The 22,325-nt window shown below is 45.4% G+C and overlaps 1 protein-coding gene across 1 annotated transcript; it reads left to right on the forward strand.

Moving 5' to 3' along the window:
• Positions 1 to 952: 952 nt before the first annotated feature.
• On the forward strand, positions 953 to 14,571 carry ICOSLG (inducible T cell costimulator ligand). Its single transcript, XM_082337849.1, has 7 exons — positions 953 to 1,029; positions 4,240 to 4,280; positions 6,220 to 6,582; positions 7,077 to 7,361; positions 8,963 to 9,139; positions 10,271 to 10,306; positions 13,130 to 14,571. The coding sequence occupies exons 1-7, from the start codon at positions 1,016 to 1,018 to the stop codon at positions 13,138 to 13,140; spliced, it is 927 nt and encodes a 308-aa protein (XP_082193975.1). The 5' UTR covers positions 953 to 1,015; the 3' UTR covers positions 13,141 to 14,571.
• Positions 14,572 to 22,325: the final 7,754 nt, after the last annotated feature.

Consider the following 22,325-nt stretch of genomic DNA (forward strand, 5'->3'; position numbering starts at 1 on the left):
ACCAAGACTAAATAAAACATTAACGTGGCAATCTTTTTTAACAACTGTCACTGCGGCGTTTGCTGGCAGCATGGCAGTGACAGTTTTGTGGCGTGTCGCAAATGCTCGTGTCGGCGAAGGAGTCCCAGCTGGGTTGAGGTGCCTGACAGTAAACAAGACGAACACAGCCACTGATGTGGAGCCAGAAACAAAACTGCTTCTTAACGTGAAGCACAGCTTTCAAATAGCCGACTACTGCTCCAACACCCCTTATCAGAGCGATTCTGTCAGAACTTTTCTGCGTCGTCAGGTGTGGTCATGCATCACATCAAATCACGTTCAGGGTTATTTACTATTTATGCAGTCATAAACCTAATGGCTTTTGAAATGTATTTTGAAACACACCTGAACGACAGAGCCCCGGGTTCCCTGGCAGGCTTTGCAAGGACCCGTGCCTGCAGCCTGGTTGCAGTCCATTGCTCGCTCCCTCGCACAGGCCGACAAGATGCGGCTCTCTGCATGCTGTCACAAGAGCCGGTGCCCAGCCCTGGCTCCCCGGGTCCTCCCCAGCAGCGCCCAGAGCCGGCGGTGAGGGGCGTCCCGCCCGATAGGGCACAGGCAGCCTCCCCGCGGGGGGCGGCGGCTTTTCGGGGGTCGGGAGCCCCGGCGAGGCTTTGGGAAGGGCTCAGCGGGGACGGGCGAGTGCCTGGGACCCTCCACGGCGCCGGGACGGGGCCGGGCTCCCTCGGACCGCAGCGCCCGGCGTGCGAGGCCGAAGCGGGAGCGGGGCCGACCCTCGGGCCCCGCGGAGGGCTTTGCCGGCGGCCGGCCGCAAGGCGCCCCGGGCGGCGGGGTGCCCCGGGCGGCGGGGTGCCGGGGCAGCCGGGCTGGCCGCGCACCGGCTCCGGCTGCGCACGGAAGGCGGAAATCCCCGGCGGGAGGAGGCGTGGGAGGGAAAGGGGAATGGCCTAAACCGGGCAGCCGTCGCCTGGGCACGGCCGGGCTGGGGCAGCCGTCCGCCTGCCGCGCCGCTGCGATGGAGTCCCGAGGGTGAGTGGCGGCCCCGGGCGCCGGGGAAAGGGGGAGCTGCCGCCCCTCACGCGTGTCGCTAGGGCACGGGGGGGCACAGGCCGGCTGCTTGCTCGGGGGCAGAGGGCTACACACCCCCCTTAGAAAACTGCGAGTTTCATTGCAATGCAGCGGTGGGGGTTCTGGTGGGAGTGGGCTTCTTAAACGGCGACGGGGCGAGGCATGCACGGGGGGGTCCCCTCCCGACCCCCGGAGCCGGGGCAGCGGGTTGCGGCGTTAAACGTGCCCGGCAGGGCGCTGGCGGGCGGCCGGGGCTCGGCAGGGCCCCCCCCGCGGCCGCGGCTCCGGCTCCGATCGCCCCCTCACGGGCTGCGGGCGGCTGATGGGCATCTGAAGGAGCCTTTTGGCCCGAGTGGGAACGATGGGAGAAGGCAAGCGAGCCCACCCGTTTTTATTGCCCAGCTTAGTGTAGCCTTAGAAAAGCTTCAGAGATAACGTGTTTAGGGCACCTGCTGGTAGGAGAGGAGCGGTGTTGCTACAAGGTTAGGAGAGAAAAGTGGAGCAAAAGCCCCGAAGTTATTATTGCAAGTACGAGGATGTCTTTTGTCTGGCTAGTCTGTGCCAGAACAGCAACATCCCATGGCCCTAAAATAAATAGTGCATGAAAAATTTGAAATGCCGGTAGGAAGGATAATCTCACCCAACAAGAATGTATGAATGAGGAAGCGCGACTTTCTCCTGTTTCACATGACGTTTTAAAAAACATATAGAAGGAGAAGGTGTGGGAAAGAATTGAAAAAGGAAAAAAAAATTTATAACAAATAAATAAAGGAGAGAGAGAACCTAAGAAACTAATGCACCTGCGCTTTGTGGAGCTCACTGCCAGTGTGATGGACACAGGAGCTGAGCATACGTGTGGGGCAAAAGGGAGGTTTCTCCCTTTTGCCGACAGGAGCTTGGCATTAAAGCTCTCCCAGGGGAACAGGTGGCTGACACTGCCCCCACACCACCGCAGCTGCAGCCGCCTCCAAGCAAGAGGATGAGCATCTCTAGATCTGTCCAGTCTCAACTGTGACATCATTTATTAAAACAAGAAATCACAACGTGCTTTGTATACTTACATTAGAGAATCAGTTCTGGCTGACTAGCTTAATGTTTTTTGGCATCAGTAAATGCCTGCCATGGGAAATGCCCTGAAGAGTCCCATAAAGACCAGTCAACTATTGTTCTCCATTTAATTCAAGTGACTGACTATATTGGGCTGGGAATCGTAAAACAAATGCAGCCATGGGATTAAGAACTACATTGAGGTGAGCTTGAAATGAGACATCTACAAGCCTGGCACAAAAGTGATGGCACCTGCACAGTATACAAATAAAACAGAAATACAAGACCACGTGCAAAACCCACCAAAAGTCACTGCCAGAGACAGAACAGAGTGGAGCTGCCTCCCTGGAGCGTTTAGGTACACTTACTTGGGAGACTTACTTTAGGGCTGATTAACAGATTTACTAAAATAAGTATTAGAGCAGAAATATTCCACGCTGGGCATCCACTTAAACTTTTGAAACCTCATCTATGAAACCATTTCAAAGGACACAGAAAAGGAAAAGAAAATGTTTTCTTCATATAAAAGTAATACAGTTCAAACTGACTCTTCCCTAAACTTTCCCCATCTCATTCTCTGGAGATGAGAGGTAGATTTTGTGTCAGGAGTGTCCTCTGCTTTCTCCATGAGAAGCCAAATATGTTTGGGAATATCATAATTTTCTTGGGGGCAGGTAGGAATTAGAGACCCTCCTCCACAGCAGAGGAGACCCAAGTTGTGCCCAGGCAGCTGGTAGGAGTAAAGCTGGGCAGAAGTGATGCTGTGCCTGGGAGGTGGTGGATAAATCCTGATGCTCAGCTCGACAAAGAGGCAGGAGCTATGGCGAAAGGGCAGGAGGCCTGGAAGAGAGAGGGGATGGTGTAAAGCACAACTGATGGGGGAAAAGCGAGGTGAGAAATGGCTGCTGGGGGAGTAGGCTTTGGGTTAGAGCTTGGAGGGAGGAGGGTCAGGCAGGGCAGGGTTAGTTTGGAGGGAAAGCGGCGAGGAGTCTGGGTGGGAGACCCTGGCGCTCGCTCCTGGGTGGATGTGGGCTGCTGGGGGCAGCTCTCCCCATTGCCCCAGCCCTTGGCTCAGTGTTGGACCTGGCTGAGGGCTGAGAACAACTGGGGAAGGGAACCAGCTGCACCCAGGTAGTGTGGCCTCACAGTCCTGCTTGCTTGCAAAAGCGAGCTGGGGAAACTGGGGATGAGCAGGTGCTCGTGTCCCTCTGGCCAGGGCTCAGCTTCGCAGCCTTATTGCACCCGGGGCAATATTAAGGTGGGCAACTGCAGCCACACAGCTCCCATTCCAAAACCTTTCCAGTGTCTTCCTTTCCCACAGCGGTCTGGAGGAAGGAGAGCACAATGTATAGCTACGCATGGGGGTGAAAGGCTATTTTAAAGTCACTCTTAGGGAAGTGCTGCATGTTTATCTTTCTTAAAGCCCTATGGGATGAGAGTTAAATCACCCGGACTTTGTAGATAGGTTAAACTGGGTTTTCCTATACCATCTAGCAGGTGTAACTCTCTTGGGAAATTCTTGCATAGATTTACCCCGCTGATGCAATCAAAGACACTGAATTCCTTCCAGCAAAACCTTTGCACAGCTCCCTGCTATCAGCACGTTTCCTGTTTACACATTTTTACGGAGTGCACAAAACGGTGGGCAGCATGGTCAGCTGCTTTTCATCCTTTAACCAGATAAAACTGTAACTCACTGAGTTTCAGTGGAACAGTGGGATGCAGGGCTTTGACCTGGATTTAGGCCTGTGCAGCTGTGCTCCTTTCTCAGTGATCCAGATATCCTCCAGGGCCTATTTGTCCACTAAGTCTACATGGTTCTATTTGTCACAAGAAAGACAGGCACAACACCAGCTTCATGCCTTCTGCTCTGATTCCAATATTAGTGTGTTTTACTGCTATTTGTGGCCTTGGCCACCCACCCACAGAGTTATGTCATTTGAATAGAAGTTTTGCAGCTGTCAAAAATGCAAATACTTAATGGGACATTACATAGTAGCAGTACCTAATTTACTTACTTCTGCTGCTATACTGGAATAATCAATATTAGGTTTATTGCTTATATAAACAACAGAGATGCTAAAGTCTATCATGTAACACTCTTGTTTGCTTTTTTTATTTTAGCTATGGATTTCTGTTACTGCTCCTTCATATCCTGAGAGCTGGTAAGTTCAGAACACTTCAGTTAAAAATGAAGCTGACCTCCTTTAATGTGTTTGGCCAGATACACAGGGTATTTGTAGTACGTACAATTCCTCAGCATGACACGCATCAGGGCAAGAAGAAAAATCTGTTTCTATCAGTTTCAGTATGGAGAATAACAGAGGACCTTATGGATGCTCTTGCTTAGATTGATCTGCTTGCTTTACAGACATCCCTGCATATTTAACTTTGTCAACAAAAGGCCTTAGAAGTGGGGTAATAAGTGCTGTTGATAAGCAGTCCATACTCATATTATGACTAGAATTATACACCACTGTATCAGGTACCCAATATTAGTAATTCTTTTACTACAGTTCCAAAAATCCCTTTCAAAACAAAGGTAAGGTTAAAGAACATCACTTGGTGATATTTAAATGTTTTCAGAGTTGTCTCTCCTCTGTTCTTGCTTAATCACTGAGAAGGACCTCAACAAAGTAGTGAAGGAAAGTCCCCGGCCCCGAAGTCAGAACAAACTGTGCCAGGTTCCGTTTCAATAGATGCCAGCTGGCCCGTTACTCAATAACACCAGTGAGGGAGGTGCCCTCATCTTCCCAGGCAAGGCTTTCCAGAGCATCACTTTTCCTGCGGCTACGATGGGTTTCCTAAAGTCTGAGCTGCAGCATCCTTGTTGCAGTTCAAGCCCATTACTTCTTGTCTCACACAGCAGAGGATAAGGGCCTGGAGAACATACTGCCTTCCTCCCTGCAAGTACTGCATTTGCTTCTGTAGTATTTTTAAGTCCGGGTGTCCAACTCAGACGTGTAGATGTGCTATTTCTGAGTCCAGTGCACCAACACAAAGACATGTTCTCCCTTTAACATTGCCATCTCCTTCCCACCTCAGCGTGCACTGTTTCCACATTTCCAAACCCTCACTCTTTTCATCTTTCTTTCCCTAATTCAGCCACCTGCATAATCCCTTTGCCCAGCTGTAATCTCTCCCATCCAACCCCATGCCTGACCCCCCCCCACACCTCACCCCACAGTCCGACATTCACAACTGGCACCTTGCTTTGGTCTCAGCAACCAGTTGCACCAGAGAGGTTTCGGCTGCTGGGGTGGAGGAGAGGTGATGCATCCCTCCCAGCAGGGAGGCTGCGGTCAGAGCCACCCTGGCCCTTTCGGAGTAGCTGACCTGCACCTTCTGCACCACTTGTCAGCCAGCTCACGCCTTCTCATTGCTCACCAGGAGAAGATGTTGCCTTTCTCATGTCTGGAGGCCAGGAAAAGTGCCCTGAAAGCCAGACGCTGTGCTGGTCTACCTCAAATGGCCATGAGAGGTTGTAAATGTCTAACGAATTTGTCACTGGAGGTATCTGGGCTTGCTGGTTTGCCAGCTGGGTGTATTTGTTGAGAGGATGATACTGATGGTAGCAATAAAATGTGATTGCTATGACATGCCCACTTTGAAAAACACTGGTTTTTTACTCCCCTTTTTAATTTTTTGGGTCTCAAAATAATGGTAGCACTCTTTTTCTTACCAGTGTTTCCACTTCTTATGATTTACCTGGTGTTATCTGGCATTTTTCTTAATTTAAAAAAAGGGATTATTAAAGCCCTGGGACTTGAATATGTGTCTGCAGTTAGTCCCAGTCAGTGGGCAAAGTGAAACCTGCAGGTATCCACAGGGCTGGGAACACTTAGACTGGTTGGTCCTCAGAGAACAAAATAAGCAGAAGGCTTTATATAGTAAAAGGTCCCTTTGGAAAATATACAGGCAAACAGACACAAAGAGAATTAGCCACCGGCAAGTCAGGAGGTAGGAATGACTATGAAGTGAGCACACCCACCTGCTTGTTATAAGTACTAACACCCGAGCCCACACGTGGTAGAATATACTTGAAAAGAGTGACATTTTTTCCACATAACCTCCCTTTTTTCTCTCGCTCTTTTAATCTTGTAGTTATTGCACTGGAGGAGAAGATCATAGTCAGTAAACTTGGAGACAACGCTACACTGAGTTGCATTTATCGAGGAAGAGAATTGCACTTAAAAAATCTACGGGTATATTGGCAAATAGCTGATGATCAAGAAGAGTGTTCAGTTGTACATGCACTGATCTCTGGTCAAGACAACGAAAGTGAACAGTGTATTCACTTTAAAAACAGGACTCAGTTATTCTGGGATAGATTGGAAAATGGCGATTTTTCTCTGCTACTACTAAACGTCAGCCAGAGCGATGAACATACGTACAAATGCGTAGTACTGCAGAAGACTGAATATACCAGAATGATTCACCAGGCAGAAGTGGTTCTCAGTTTAGCAGGTAAGAACTTGTACCACTTGCATATATTTGCCCAAATTCTCATTCCAGCTTTTCAAGTTCATGCCATTTCAATATTACATTTAAGCATACCCTTGACTTTGAAACATACTTCAGCCCCTTGCTGAAATGAAGTCTCCTTAATTTAAACGTTACAGATAGGGAATGTAAAACTGGGAGAATACCCGTAACATCTGTTTATCCAGCGTGGGGGTTTTTTCATCTTGGTTTTCATTAATCTAGGGGCTCTTACACATGGCTGGGTGACAGCAGCTTAAGAAGTTGCTTTCTTCCTTTGGGTTAGGCTTCAGCCTTCCGCCCTTCCAGTAATTCTCTCAGCTCTCTGGCTTACATACCAAGCCTGCAGGTGTTTCCCTTTCAAGTCATGGTGGTCGTGTGAAACCCAGAACTTCTGCTTCAGAACCCACATCAAAATTTTTGTCTTTTCAATACGTTTCAACGTGTCGATGACTGTTTCTTTTTCTCTTACTCTCCAGCTAGTTATAGCCAACCAGTACTCAGTGGACCGATAAGAAACGGTGACAGCACTGGAGAGGAGGTGACTTTCAGCTGCAGGTCCGGCAATGGATACCCAGAGCCCAATGTTTACTGGATAAATAAAACGGATAACAGCCACCTGCCTCCATCAGAGCTAAACATCACCTCCCACGCCGATGGCACTTACAGTGTTTTTAGCACACTGAAGGTTAAAGCCACTTCTAACATGCAAATAGAGTGCTCCATAGAAAATAAAATACTGCGGGAAAATCTATCAGCCAACTGTAAGTCCCCTCATGATACTTCATGTTTTCTAGATAGCAGATAGATAACCAGTGTGTTTCTGTCTGTAGATACGCACTAACGAGGGGTATGCGTTAATTCAGCAGTTCCCAAAAGTGCCAAGAGGAGCGCAGTTTTTGTTTCAAGCTAGTTATGCTTAGCTATGGACTTTATGTTTACTTCTGACTTCTTCCACACTGAAGTGAACACCCTATCAAGCATGTTATGACAACGGCATTGAGAAGCCCTTGCGTCCGAGGCAGGCACTGGGCTTCGCCCTTCGGCTCCTTGGGTACATAGGGGAGTATGTACTCCTTGGGGAGTCAGGTTCTTTTTCAGGGGGCACCGTCAGTAGATCCACAATTCCTGAACCCCTACCCGACTGCTTTGCAGCACTCACATTTGCTTTTTACTCTGCCTAGTTTCAAAGTTCTGTTTTCAGTCTGCAAAACTCCATTTAACACAGTGCACTATTTAAAGTAGGCCTGTAGCAAACAGGTAATATTAGCCCAGTAGAACAATACACCTAATAGCACAAGCATAAGAAGCTATTTATTGCTGATATGAGTGATCAATAGTAAAAACAAGTATTTAGCCACTCTTCACAAAACCAGAAAGCTATTTAAAAAAAAAAAAAAACACTAAAAAAAACTATAGTAGCAATGGTGAATTTCATGATTTCCAAACAGCTGTGTAGAGAAGCTATCTGGAGTAGGAGAGCTTATCTGGAGGCGGCTGTTCAGTCTCATTGCTGTTCCTGGTCCTGCCTCCCACCACACCTTTCTCTTGTGGTTCCTGCACCCTGGTGCAAAGAGGCTCGATTGTTTGCATCCATGTAGCTGGATACCCACAGTTAGTTTACCTGAATACACCAAGGAATCACATACTCCGGACTTAACGACACTGATCCCACAAACATAGCCAGGGGATATAGATTAAACTATTTCCAGGAACAAAAATTGTTTGCGCAAGCAAAAATTGCGCAGTAGAGTGTTTGTATGATAGCATACCCTTGCTGTCATCCCAAATTAAAGGAAAACTAAGTAACCTTGTCATTAGTTTCCTAATGGCATTCTGTCATATTGTATTCCAGGGGAAAAGACCTTCTCTTTTTTTTTTTTTCCTTGGTTTCTAAAAGCACTACCACACTTGAAAGAGCAAGAGATGTGATTTGAAACCCTCAGTTTGCAGCAATCAGTGGAGATTCATCACTAACTTCAGGGAAACAGTTTTTCACCCACTTTTCTGAATACCATCAGATTTACGTTATAGATTCTGTATAGATTTATTTTCAACTGAGTCTAGCTACAAGCTCAAGCATACAGTCTCCCAAGGCTGGCAGGAAAGAGCAACAAAAAGGAAGAAAGAGGGATGTAGGCAGTATGATGACAGGGAGGAATAGACTGGCATTGTGTTATTAGACAGTGTAAGCTGGAGATGTGCCTTGCTCAGAAGTAATACCACCAGAATCACAATGATACGAACAGCACAAATATTTAGTCCTTCAGAATCTTTTTGTGCATATAAAATGCGGTCAAATATTTGCTTGGTATGAAATGTGAAAATTTACACCTTATTACATCCTGTTTCTATTTTGTTCTAGACACAGAGGAGCCACGAAACAATAGTTCTAGCACAGAAAGTCACAAAAACCTAGAAAAAAGTGGACGAGGTGCTCAAGCAGCTGGCATCGTTTCTGTTGTCATTGTGATAGGTCTTCTAGCTGTTTTAAGCTGCTGGCTGTGGAGACGGAGGTCCTCTAAACTAGTGTCCTACACAGGTAATGAGGCCCTTCATTTGCATGACTCAGTCTGGAGAATGCTTTTTCATTTGCCAAAATATTTAATGTCATCCAGTGTATTGCTAGAAGGTACGAGTAAATTCTCTGCACACAACAGCAGGAAATCATGCTGTTATCAAAATTCTGGGGTTCCCTGGGGAGGACATATAATGCCCCAGAACATGTTATTCATTATGGTTTTCTGCTAGTGCATCTGCGCCTCACAGGAGTTAACTGCTGGATATGAGAGTAACTCAGACCTTGTGCCTGTTCAGGCCATAGTTCTTGAGCTATGATCCCTGCAGGCTGTTTCTGGACAAATGGAGGGGATGCTCCTCCATGGAACAGGACTGGGGTCAGTAGCTGTCTCTACTTAGCACAATCCAAAGCAGAAATCAGAAGATAAATCAATCCCAAGAGCTTTAAAGTCACTGGCTGGGCAATTAAGGGCTGAAGATTCCACTGGGACCAAGCAGCTTTCTACAAGTTAGAAATAAAGCATATCTCACTGTCACTGCACATTACACATTCATACCCTTGTATTGCTGCATTTGCCTATGTGTGGGACTCTTCAGTGCTTGGCAAGGTAGAACAAAAAGGTAGCTCTAAAGGACATCTTGTGAACAAGACTCAGTCTGCTGATGTATCTGAGTACTTCTATAAGCCACTTTGCAGGTATACAAGAGCTAACATCTAAGAAAAGGGGGTGGGGCAACCACACTTCTCATGAACAAGGACAAACCACATTTTCAATCCATGCCCTCCTCCTCATGGCTAGCAAGCCCAGGTGCTTCAGAAAAGAGCAGGAGAAAGCAGGGTAGTGATCTTGCTCAGCATCTGCAGCAGCTGTGCTAGGAGCCATGTCCTTCCTTCAGAAACAACCCAAGAGTGGTGCAGGACTCTGTCCCAAAATATGGAGCAGGGCTGTTGCTTCAAGCCCAAAATCTATCCTTGCTGAAATGGTGACCTAGATTGTAAGCAAACAAAGTATGGACTGCATTTTGCTGTCCAAAGAACATTTAGCACATTGAACCCTCAGCTTTGGTTCATGTTGCTTAATATTTATCCCGTTTGGCTAAAGACTGTAGTTATCTATCCTACGTGCTTAAAATAGTGCCTTTGTTTCAACAGATGTCCAACCAAATGAAGACAAAGGAGAACTCAACTGTAAGTATTAAAAATATGTTACTGTATTTGTCTCAAGAGTAACTTCATAGCTTCAGTACTCAAAACTTCAGCACAAAGCCTTTGGATTAGACTTGCTGGATGTTACAAACTCAAGCGTGTAAAGCAGTAGCCCTACTTCTTCTCTCAGCCCTTTTCCTTGAGCTCTGTAAGCGTTGCCAAAAGCAGCCTGAGAGTCTCAGTTCCCAGAATTTCCTTCAACAGTTCAGGCCAAAGGACATGACGAATCGACAGGGGACACGGAGCGTACAGGCTGAAGCCACCCTCCCCTCCCGTTCTACAACTGTGCTGCAGCTAGTGTTGCCATCGAGATGGGTGAGGTACGCTATAAGCCAGGCAGAGCCAAACTTGGAAAATATCTGTTTTAAATGCTAATTTTTCAAGTCTGGACAACACTGACCATTTATCACTTCATATCGTGTCAGTGCCTGTCACCAAATGGTTGTTCTCTGGCTTTTTAGGCACCATATCCTAGAAGGTCTTTAGCTGGGGTACAGGAATATCATATGCCTCATGTCTATGAACCTGCACATATATACATCCAGTTTAAAAAGTACTAAGCACTCCCCTTCCCTAGAGAAAAAAAAATATGCAGTTTAGACCTTCAACGTGTTTTTATTTTTTATAAGCAAGAAAGCAATATTGCAGGCCAGCTAGTTTACAAATTCACTTATTATTTATAGTCGGAGGAAAATAAAAACAGGGCAAAAAAATCCAGGACAAATTTGGAAAAAAAAACTCAGCACAGGGGACTTGCAAGAGTACAGAGAGGATGAAATATCTGCCTATTTTATATCTCATTTGGTAGTTTCTACTGAAGCAAATTATTGTTGCCTGGTTATCTCTGCAGAACAGGCAGAAAATACTGTGGTTCCACCAAAACCGTGATAGTGAAAGTAGAGTTTTCCCTAGCAGATGCTGCAAATGTACCCAATACATAATATCAAGCAGAAGCAAAATAACCCTTAAATTAAAAAACTTTTTCTGGAACTTCTTTGGTGGTCGTACAAACTGGGTCAATGATCAGTTATTTTCCAGACCCATCACGCAACCCCAGCGCCTGACCCATAACATTTGTTTGCTAACCATCAAACAGGCATTACACTGTTTCCTGTGGAGCATAATGTAGAAAGGAGGATGGATTTTCTTCCTTAAGATAAAGAAACGTTTTCTCCTTCCGTTCCTGTGAGCTGCATTAATGTAACATAAGCAGTTCATGTAATGTCAACTTTTTCTTCTCCAGACTTATGTATACTAGGCCCTGTTTTATTAGATCCCTCGATTTAGCCCATAAAGTAGAAAAACCTCTGTGACATAAATAGGAGTAAATATTTATCTTCTATTGAAGGCTGCTGTCGCATGATTTGTTCGTTAACAACAAAATAAAAACACTTGCCTTCCAGAAACTATCTTGTCCTTGGCATGTCTCTGCACCATTTGTGGAAGAGGAGGTGGGACAGCAGCTTTGGTGGTTCGCTGCTATCAGAAAAACTGTCCCACCTCTGAGGGCTGTTTTCTGCCAACAGAGCCTTGTAAAGCATGGAAGGCAGTATCTTTTGGGCATCCCAATTTGAGAGCAACTTGGACCAACACCAGAGAAATGAGAACGATCTAGGGAATGTGACCTCTGATAAAAGATTAGTTATGTTTGTTTAGGCTGGAGACAACAAGGCTGATTAAGGACACAATAACAACCATCTTCAGGGAGTCCTTAAAGAGGATGGGACAAGTTAGTTATTGTCCTAACCCAGCAGATGCAGCACTTGAGGCACAACAGGCTTAAACAAGGGAGATTTAAGCTACATGTTAGGAAAAAAGGCCTTTCAAAGCATAATGGTACTTAAACACCAAGGCAGAGAGTTTGTGCAGGCTGTCAAGTGTCCATCAGTCCAGGTTTGTTGTCGTTATGTTTTATTCTTAACAAAAGAGGAAACCAGTATCTGTCAGGAATTATTTAGAAATAGCTGGTACTACCTTGAGGCAAAAAGATGGGCTCTTGGAGAAATTCTAGCTTACTTCAATGATCATTTGAGATTTTCGAGCAAGTTGTGCATGGTAGATGGGGAGTAAGGCACTGTGGAGGTCGCACCCCCAGGGACACTCTGCCACGGCATTTTGCTTTTTCAGTACTGATGTAAATATGTTTCTGCTTCTATGGGTTTCACTTTATAAAGAAGGTCAGATTGTTTCATGGGGGTGGGAATCCTGAATACTGCAAAAACAAAAAGAACCTAGTGAGACTAACTTTGCTGTTACAAAGAAAAAAGTTTTGAAAACTATGGGGAAGGCAGGTTGTGAAGAAGAGTAACTTCATCCTGGTGGGGTTAGTCTCTCCAGACACCCATTACAGTCAGTGGGGTAGGATGATCCACTGAGGAGAAACTGAGAGCTGGAGCAATTCTGAATTGCTCTCTGGAGGGATCCCTTCACTGCCTGTAGAGGAGCCTTGGGAAGCTGGTTTCCCTTAGCCACAGATAAGTTTTGTGTGCCTCATTCTCTGAAGTAGCTTAAAACGAACAAAAGGTGACACTGACATCCCTTCACAAGGGAGGGGGATGTTAGCAAGAGACCGCTTCTCACATTTGCAGAGCAAGAGGCACTTTCAGTCTGTGGCACAAGGGCAGAGGGCCCTCAGTGCCTCGGGTATCGAGGCAGGGCTTCACCTCGGCTGATTCTCTCTCAGTAGCATGAATACATCTTTTCCATGGCTTTGCAACTTCTTCCACCAGTTACACAGGAAAAACAACTCTAGGATATGATTATTTCTGGGGAATTCTTTTCTAAAAAGTTGTTTTATTTTTACAGCACCTGTCTAAATGGAAAGTCTGCCAGCAATTTGGGCAGCTGGAGATGTGTCAAGAGAAGCATCACCCCCTGTATCAGTGGCAGCATTGCTTGTAATACAAGTGACAGATTTCTGCAGAGTGTGCCAAGAGAGATGGCAAAAAAAAAAAAGCTTCTCCAACACAAGAGACAGCAAAATCTGCTGGATTTCTGTTCCAGCCACTGGCTGTATCCACACACCAGCTGACCACTTTGGACAGTCCTCTGTGACAGTCTGTCAGTGTTTTGAGCTCCTACATTGGGGAAAGCAGTGAGCCTGGGACTTAGCTACTCTGTGCCAGAGTGCTGAAAGCTGGTGAGTGCCCAGGCTCTCATCATCACCATCGAGGACTTTGTTGGTAGCAGAAGCCACCGCATTTCAGGAGCATGAGAAGTTCTTGCTGTTTCTCCGTACCCTGACAGTGACTACTGAATGTGACAAATGGCAGCTAAAAAAAAAAAAAAAAAAAAAAAACCACACAAACACAAAAGAAAACTAAAGGACTCTCTGCAAAGTGAGATTTGTGACCTTTTCCACTTTTCTCTCTCTACAGTACATCCTTTCATTGCCTGGTTTCACCAACTGCATGTTATTGTGTACAGAATGAGGTAGAACATTTTCACCCAGTCCTCCAAAAATGGGAGTTGCTTTGACAGGGCTAAGCACTGAATGTGCTAATGTAAGGGAACGTGCATTCTTTAAATGCACTTGATATCAACATTTTGTTTTTTACCAAATATTCCACCAAAAAAGGGGACTTCCACTTTTGACAGGAGCTGGTACTTACAGTGCGAAAGAACAGGCTGTGGAAATCTGACCGGTTAAAAATAGCGCTCTCTGCTATGTTAATGTTGGGTTACCTGGACTTACCCTTTTCAGGATGGAACAAAAACTGTGGTCAAGCTCTGCTCGATGCAGCTCGTCTTTATTTAAGCGCTCCCCTGTGGCTTCCATGGAGTATTTTAAACTGAACCTCTCCTTGGGTCCTATCCCTCCACACACACACACACACAAAAAAAAAAAGGGGTGCAGACTATATCCCGGTTTTCCATGAATGTCTAGAAAGCCAAGAACTGCAGTTTCCTCGGGCCAGTGCCTCGCTGGTTCAGCCCCAAGTCAGTCAAGAGCAACTGGTTGAAAATAGCGAAGCAGTAAACTTTGCTGATGGTAGGAGGTTTTGAAGGAGAAGGAATTTTGTTGTCCTGTTCTCGCATCACACACAATCCAGAACCATTTGGCAATAGCACAGTTGGCTTTTGTTGAAGCAATACCCCCAAGGAGCCTCAGAGCTGGGTAGCTGTGCGCCACTGCTGCACCAGTATCTTGTGGGAGGGCTGCACAGGCTCAGCCTCCGTGGCATTTAAGACAAGGGGCAGTTTAGATCTCACCTGATGCAATCTAGGCTTACTCACCAATTTGAACAGGATAGGGAAATTGTTGGGTTTGGTTTTGTTGGTTTGTTTGTTTTTTAAAAAAAAAAAAAAAAAAAAAAGCCAAGCTGCAACTAAATAATTAAGCCCGTCTCCTGTTTAGATTGTAAATAACTGTGTACCATTTTTAAAGACATTTTATCTATTACTATCAAAAAAAGTTTATTGCATATTTGCTAATCTTGAATGATGTCTGTGAAAAATACTGGTTTATTTATTAATTTCTCTTCTGTTCTCTGTTGCCTTTCAATCTACAGCTGCAACATACCCTATTGGGTAGGGCATTTAGCTCACAGCATTTGTCAGATAAGATTACTGAGGTGCCGTAAATTACTTTAAACATCAGCCTTTTCTTGTCTTCTCTCATGTCCATTACTCTAGGTGTCAGATATTTTCTGAGTCCATATCTAGTCTTCAGTGAACCCTAAAGGGCATCTGCTTGAGGAAAGCAGCCAAGGTTGCAGCCACCTTAAAAATGTGAATGATACCCGTGCAGATGTGAAGGGTAACCATTTCCTGGTGGAAAGGTTCACTGCTTCCTTAGTAAGAAGTCCTGCAGACATTTCCTTGCTATCTATCACATGAAGTTGTTTTGCGCAGCCTCTTTGGTGCTGCTGTAACTGACAGAAGCCTTGTCAAAAAACAGTTTTCCATCTATAAAGTTTTTGCAACTGCAAGAAGCTGTGATAGTTTAGAGATGTAAGAAGTGACCTAGCAGTTGCTTTGCAATATGTTGTTAAGCTAATTTAGACTGATTGGATTTTCTTACTTCTGGGCTACTTCACGGTGCGTACTGAATACATCTTAATGCAACAGCCTACTACTCTTGCAAAAATCCATACTTCCAATTGCTTTAGGTTTCCAGCTACTTTCGGAGGCAAGTAAATCCTAGATGGCAGTTGTTTGTTATCATTCAAAGGACTTAGGAATTTTGTAATAACAGAGTTTTTGTCATCACATACCATGTTTATATATTAAATAAAATCCATTCATTCTTCTGGATGTTTGACTAAATCTATCAGCACGCAAAGACGAGTCACTCCAAACCATTGCCCCCAACCAAAGTGGCAGTTTTACTTTCAGCCACATCCCTCAGGGCATACGAGTGCTCCTTTCCAAAGCACTCAGATGAGGAGAGACCAACGCAATACGGAGACTTGACAGGCTTTACTCTATTTTGGCTCACACAACAACGTACCTTGAACAAACTCAATGAAAGCCATGCGGTAACCTGATGGCAGCACTAAGCCTAGGCTGATACATCCTTTTCTCACCCAACTTAACAACCCCTAGCAAAGCAAAGGTACAATGCACCCTCCCACTTCCAGACCTGAAACCGGCTCATTGCACTGTCGCAGGCCAGTGTTGCCCTTGGGCACCAGCATCCCTCTGTTTCCCTTTGTTAAAGATAGCGGCTCACATGAGCTGCGTGCCCCAAGCAACTTAAAACGCATGCACAGGAAAGCACCACTTGATGTAATGTTGTGGGAAGACTCTAAGAAATGGACTCACTTTCACAGAAAAGCGAAAGGCTTTCGTTGTGGCATGGCTGGTAAACCACAGATGGAAAGCCCCGAGAGAGAACATGTATTGCTACTTAGTATTCGGAATCCATCTGTCCTGTAGTCAAATTCATTATTTAAATCTTTTGACCTGTGAGAGCTGAAATATCTTTTTTGGTCAAAAAAGCATTCCCCTTTCTCCACCTCAACAACCCGGACTCCAAACATTTTCCTCAATAGCCGCTTGTGCTATGTCAAAGAAACTTTATTAGTTTATTTTCCAAATTGCAAAGTGAATCCTTTTCATATTTGTAGCAAATATGCGCAGGAGTTCACGTTACCCCATGAGGGTAATACCTCTAACCTCTCTCTTTCGCAGGGCAAAAGAAGCTGCTCTAAAGAATAATTGAGTACAGGCGAGCTCCGCAAGGAGAGGACCTGCACACACACCATAGAAGTTAGTTAGGCTCTTGGGACTCTTCCTCTCAATGTGTGATGTGGCATTGGGACCTTCACCACATTCGCTGGATGATACGGGATGAAATCATTGTAAACTGCTCCCCATCTGAGGATTACCAAAGGCACCCCACCTGTTTCTTGAGGTGATCTCCTCTGCATCTGGCAGCCCAGGGAATTACAGGTCACAGAGCAGCAGCCTCTGTCTCATTCATCTTTCAAGACACACTTATGTGACAACATGTCAATTTGTACAATTACCTTCCAACACAAGAAAAATGCTTCCAACGCTTCATGGGTTATCAGCACTGCTAATAAGCATAAGTGGTGTATCCGAACCAATGCCCCATGCTGCAAAATGCAAGTCCTTAGGAAATACTCATGACCTTACCATTAATTGCAAACTCAAGTACTTTGTTCGGAAAGAGCCTGCCTCCCATTTTAGTCTGGCACAGAAAATAGCTGTGTAGAGATAGATGCTCTTATATCAACAGAGACTTAGGCTGACCTTCCAACTTGCCCAAAATAGGTCCCAACAGTTTAGTAATAAAACACTAATTTGTTTTCCTGTGATTTCAAGAAGTGCTGCTTAGGGGCCATTTTATAATTGGAAAACTTGGACACAGAAGTCATATGCTCAGGGTCACACAAGGCTGCAGTTGGCTTGGTGCTTGAACTCACATCTCCAGCATGCAGAGACCTTCTTCTCTCCTTTCACTTGCTGGACTAGAAAGTCTACTTCTTTGCAGCATTTACCCCAGTAGATGTCATAAGTCAACAGAAGCCATTTGCTGGTTTTGAATAGGATTGCATATAAACTGCGAGGCTACACTTCCTATCTGTTGCACAAAAAAAGTCTGCCCTTAAAAAAATTGGAAAGAGGAAAAAAGATGACAAAATGTCTTTCAACTGGGACTGGAAAGCTTTTAAGAATGTGTCAGTACGAAGCAACTCTAATGCAGCCATAATGTGGACAGAGGATGAGTGCTAACATACCCTTCTTAATTTCTTACGCCAGGAGATCTATGCTGTCACGTCATCCCTCTTACAAGGCTGAGTGTGTAGCTTTAAAACAAAATCAAGTTTGCTTGCAAAAACTTATTTTCTACAGCATCGTGCTGCACTAGAGGCAATTCTATTCCTCTAGATTCCCCTCTTTATCAGTCAGACTTATGATTATTATTTTACCTGACTTCTAAAAATATATTGCTACTACATCCACAGTAACTAAAAAGATCAAGGTCAAGGGAGAAAGGCATAAAATATCTGAACTACTGCAAAAGCACTCTATCTGTTTTTATAACAGAAAGCAAGCACAAAGTATCTTTATCACCTTATTGAAAATCTTATTAGCCAGCTCAAATCAGTTTGATAAACCACCAGTGGCATTAAACTCTGTGTCAGTGACATACCAGAAGTCCTATCGTAAACCTGGTCTTTTAAAGCCCTTTCTTTGGTTTTCTATACATGTGCTCATATTTCCATATCTGTCTGGCAGTATCTGCAGCACAGAGGGTTGCCCTCTTATCCGAGATACACTATTGAATTCTCTTATCAGAATCATGAGAAAAATCCAGCCCTGTGTTGGTTCCTGATCTACTGAACCACGCAACAGGGCTAGCCAGATAACAACTGTCCTTGCCAGGGAAATTCATTGACTGTTTCTACACAGGGTGAGGCAGAGAGCCAGCACCCCAGGAAGGTCTCCTGGACTCCTGGCACCAGCTCACGTGAGAAGCGTGCTCAGAAACTGAAGGACTGGAGAAGCAGAGGAAATGGCTGTGGAGACAGGCGAGGCTCCAGGGCAGAGCAGCTCACCCTGGCCAGGGATCCAGGTCTCTGCACAGCAGGTGGGCACCTCATCAGGGGTCCTGGCACACCAGGGCACAGCTCAGCTCTGAGGAATAAGTGCCTTCAAGCAGAAAAAAGTAAAAGAATAAATAAATTAAAAACAAACAAACAAACAAACAAAAAAACCCCACGCAAACCTCCACATCTATTTTGTTTAAATTCAGATTATTTTGTTTATTTATTTAAAGTTGAATTTTTCATGACTACCATGAGGCAGACAGCTGCCATCAAGGTATTTCTCATGATACAGTTTGATCCAGCTGAGAGTAGGAAAAAGAAAGAAAAGGAAAAAAAAAATAAAAATCTTTTAATCTGCTCCAGCCCAGTGACACTTCACCAGTCCTCTGGAGATGAAGCTCTGTGTGGGAAATTTTTATTTTTTTCTTTTATTAAAAAAGTAGCCCTTAAGAAGAGCTCCTATTAACAAGCATATGCTCTGGCTCGCTGGAATTATCAACCACAAAACCCACCAGGCATGCACACAATGAGCCAGTGCCTTTCATTAGCGTTTTTGGCATTGCAGTGACTACTGACAGGCTTCACACAACATGTCTTAGCTTCACTTTTGAGCAATTCCTATTGCATCAGAACATATCTGGATGGAAACTTGTTTCTAAACAAACAAACAAAATCAAACAAACAGTTCCTCAGAAACAGAAAACCTGGCAAAAAAAAAAAAATTTGTCATCTGCCAATTTCTGTGGCTGCATTTACTGGATCGGTAGGCCTCCAAGTCTTGGGAAACAGTGGTAGGTAGTCAATTACCTCTGCTGGTAAGAACCAGTTTTTGCATTAAAACTGGTTTTAATGTCCCCAGGTCACAGGTGCTCAGCACCCTGTAACCACATGGGATCCCAGGCACAGAGGCGTGCCCCCACCTGCACACTTTTCAGAAGCCTTTGGGGTGGGGTTGGAGGGCAGAAGAGGAAAGGAGTTTTGTTTTGTTTTAGTCTCTAGGTAATGCTGCTCCAGACAGCTAGGAGGAAACCACTGAATTTCTGCACGTAGGCAGAAGCCAGGTGGGAAGTTTGCTTTGAAGCTGGAAATGGACCCTAACCCCATCCTGCTAAGGTCTGGCTTTGCAGCCCAGCACTCTTATACATCGCTCACTACATGCTTTACAAAGCACTCAGTCTTAATCATTGCACACCCAGACGTTGGGATGGGATAGAGCACTCGGCCTGGAGATGAATAATTGTGTAACATATCTCTGCCAGCTGGAAACTCCATGCAAACAGTCAGTGTAATTGCACAGAGGTGAGCGCAACGGAGCAGCATACCAAAGCGTCTTTGAACTGAGATAAAGTGCAATGGAGCAGCACACCACACACAGGGCAGATTTTGCAAGGAGACGAGTGAGAAGGCACGTGGATCCTGTGACAAAGGCCCGTTCTTGTTTGAGTGGCGGGACTGCCACAGACTGAGTGCAAACACAGTCCCAACGTCACTGCTTTTGTTCAGATTATTTACTTTGCAGGGAGGAAAGACTGGTATCCAATCTCCCCCCATCCCCCCAACATATCAAAGCTAGTATCACTTTTTACTGCCAAGACAGCACATACTTGTTTTGCCCTCTTGAGATGCTGCTCCCTGCAGGTTGGCGGAACACCAGCAACTTAATTACATAGCAGTTATCAGAATGGACCTGAACTTTCACACTAGGAAAAATTGTGCTACTTCCCACGAAACTTAGATAAAAATCAATACTTTGTTTCTAGGTGAAGGCCAGGGAGAGATCTGGAGAGTTACCACTATATGCTTCCCTAGACACGAAGTCTCTGCTCATCCTGCTGTCACAGTCACAGCAAGGTATTGAGCTACAAGAGCCTTTAGACAATCACAGCACAGCAGCTGTTGCCAAACTAAAAAATTTTCCCCACTATTAGGCCAATTTCTGATAGGTCGGGGTAAAGGACTGCAGACAGCATCTACAAACTGGGCACTTCAATTGCTACTAGTATTCACAGAGTATAACCTTCCAGAAACAAAAAGCCCTCTGAAAAAACAAACAAACAAACAAACAAACCAAACCCAACCAACAACCAAAAAAACACAGCAAGAGTGGCTGGAGATGCAGTTCTATATTCAGCAAAGCTCACATTTGATCAAGATTGGAAATAGGAGTTCCTTTGCCCCTGGGACTGGAGCACCCTGCAGAGGAGGGGAGTGCTCCCACCGTGGCCACGGCTGCTGCAAGAGCAGGAGCTGCACTGGGTAAGGAGCTAAACCAGGACATTTTTTCTCAACATACACTACGAGTTCAGTCCACCCTGGAAGGCATCTCTCCTTTAGAGAAGGTATGAACCAAGCTGTCACAGGGATCAAAGGAAGAAACATTTGCCTGCCTTAAGAAAAGCATTCTGATTCATTTAGCCCTGCCTTGCACAAGAGAAGCAAGGCTCAGGGACACTCAAGCTGCTGTGTCTGTCGGCAGTGGCGTAAGACAGATGGCAGATAGGTCTTAAGGCTGGCATGCAGACTTAGACCATCAAGCAGGGCAGAAAACAGATTTAGAAGAAAGCAGAGCTGACAGTCTTCCTGGAAAGCAGACTAAAACCTGAACCATAGGAATGCCCCAGGCAACTTCTCTTCTGTGGTAGAGAGTGACAAACTGAACTCATGCACTTTATAGACCCAAAAATGAGCCTATAGGAAGAGCATCACTCATGGAGGGTTGCATTCTTGGGTGCAACCATTTCACTGCTTGTGTTTAGAAATGTATGCATTAGGTTTGGCAAAACTCGCACAAGGTACCACACATCATACTTAGTGTTGCATAAGCCAAGTTTTAGGGGGGTTTTGCTATTGGATTTCATCGTTTCCCTGCCATGCTTAAATGAAAGAACCACTCCTATAATTGGCAACAGTCTGACCAGTTGCATCTCTGAAGGACTGCAGACAGCATTACCGTGACTATGCTGAACCTCCAAAGTATGTAGCTCTCTTCCCTGACGGACAGCACAGGGTGGGTATTCAGTGCTTAGCTTATACAGTTAGCAGGGCCAGAGAAAAATCCAGTTACATCCCCAGATATTTTATTATAGCTGCAAACAAGCTGGTTGGAATGTGAAATACCTGTCAGAAGGTGGGTGTGCTACCCACGCATTTCTAGACAGAGCAGAGCCCTCTCCCTACCATTACTGAGCCAGCCCCATGCACAAGACCAGACTGCCCACCACCAGTTCAGCTTTCCACCCCAAGTAGGCTTGTGAGCCCTGTTTTAGCCAGCACAGGGTAGGACACTATAACAGTGGCTGCAACAGGAGGGAAGAATCACAGAATACCACTTTAGAAGGGACCTCAAGGATCATCACCTGTCTTGGCAAAAGCACAGTCTAGATAAGATGGCCCAGCACCCTGTCCAGCCAAATCTTAAAAGTGTCCAATGTTGGGGAATCCACCACTTCCCTGGGGATTATTCCAATGCCTCATTGTGCTCATTGTGAAAAATTTTCACAATGAAGAAAAGGAGCGGCTGAGATAAACATCAGAGACTTGCACCCTTTGAGATGTGCCAGCATCCAGCACAGAGAGATGAAATGCAACAAAATGCTTTTTCACTGAATTGCTCAGAGGGCTGCAAAGATGGGGAAAGGCAGTTCCAAGGAAAGCTGAGAAGGTCAATACACAGGTGGTGGGGTGAGTCAAGCCCATGATGACAGTTTGCTCACCACAAAGATCTGCCAAGCACCAACCCCTTGCTGCCACAACAGCGGGCGTCCTTGCCCAGCTTACTCAGCCCCTCCCCTGCTCAGCTAACCAGGCAGACCAACCCATGTCATTTTGTCTGTTTCGGAGAAAAGGAGGCTGAGGGATGACCTCGTTGCTCTCTACAGCTTCTTGAGGAGGGGAAGCGGAGAGGGAGGCGCTGAGCTCTTTACCCTGGTGTCCAGTAATAGGACGCGTGGGAACAGTTCAAAGCTGCATCAGGGAACAGG

This window comes from Platalea leucorodia, assembly GCF_965183815.1.
Source record: "Platalea leucorodia genome assembly, chromosome: 2".
NCBI lineage: Eukaryota > Metazoa > Chordata > Aves > Pelecaniformes > Threskiornithidae > Platalea > Platalea leucorodia.

Coding starts and splice junctions, on each gene's coding strand:
- ICOSLG (XM_082337849.1), top strand. Junction 4,281..6,219: donor CCTTCATATCCTGAGAGCTG/GTAAGTTCAGAA, acceptor TTAATCTTGTAG/TTATTGCACTGGAGGAGAAG. Junction 6,583..7,076: donor AGTGGTTCTCAGTTTAGCAG/GTAAGAACTTGT, acceptor CTTACTCTCCAG/CTAGTTATAGCCAACCAGTA.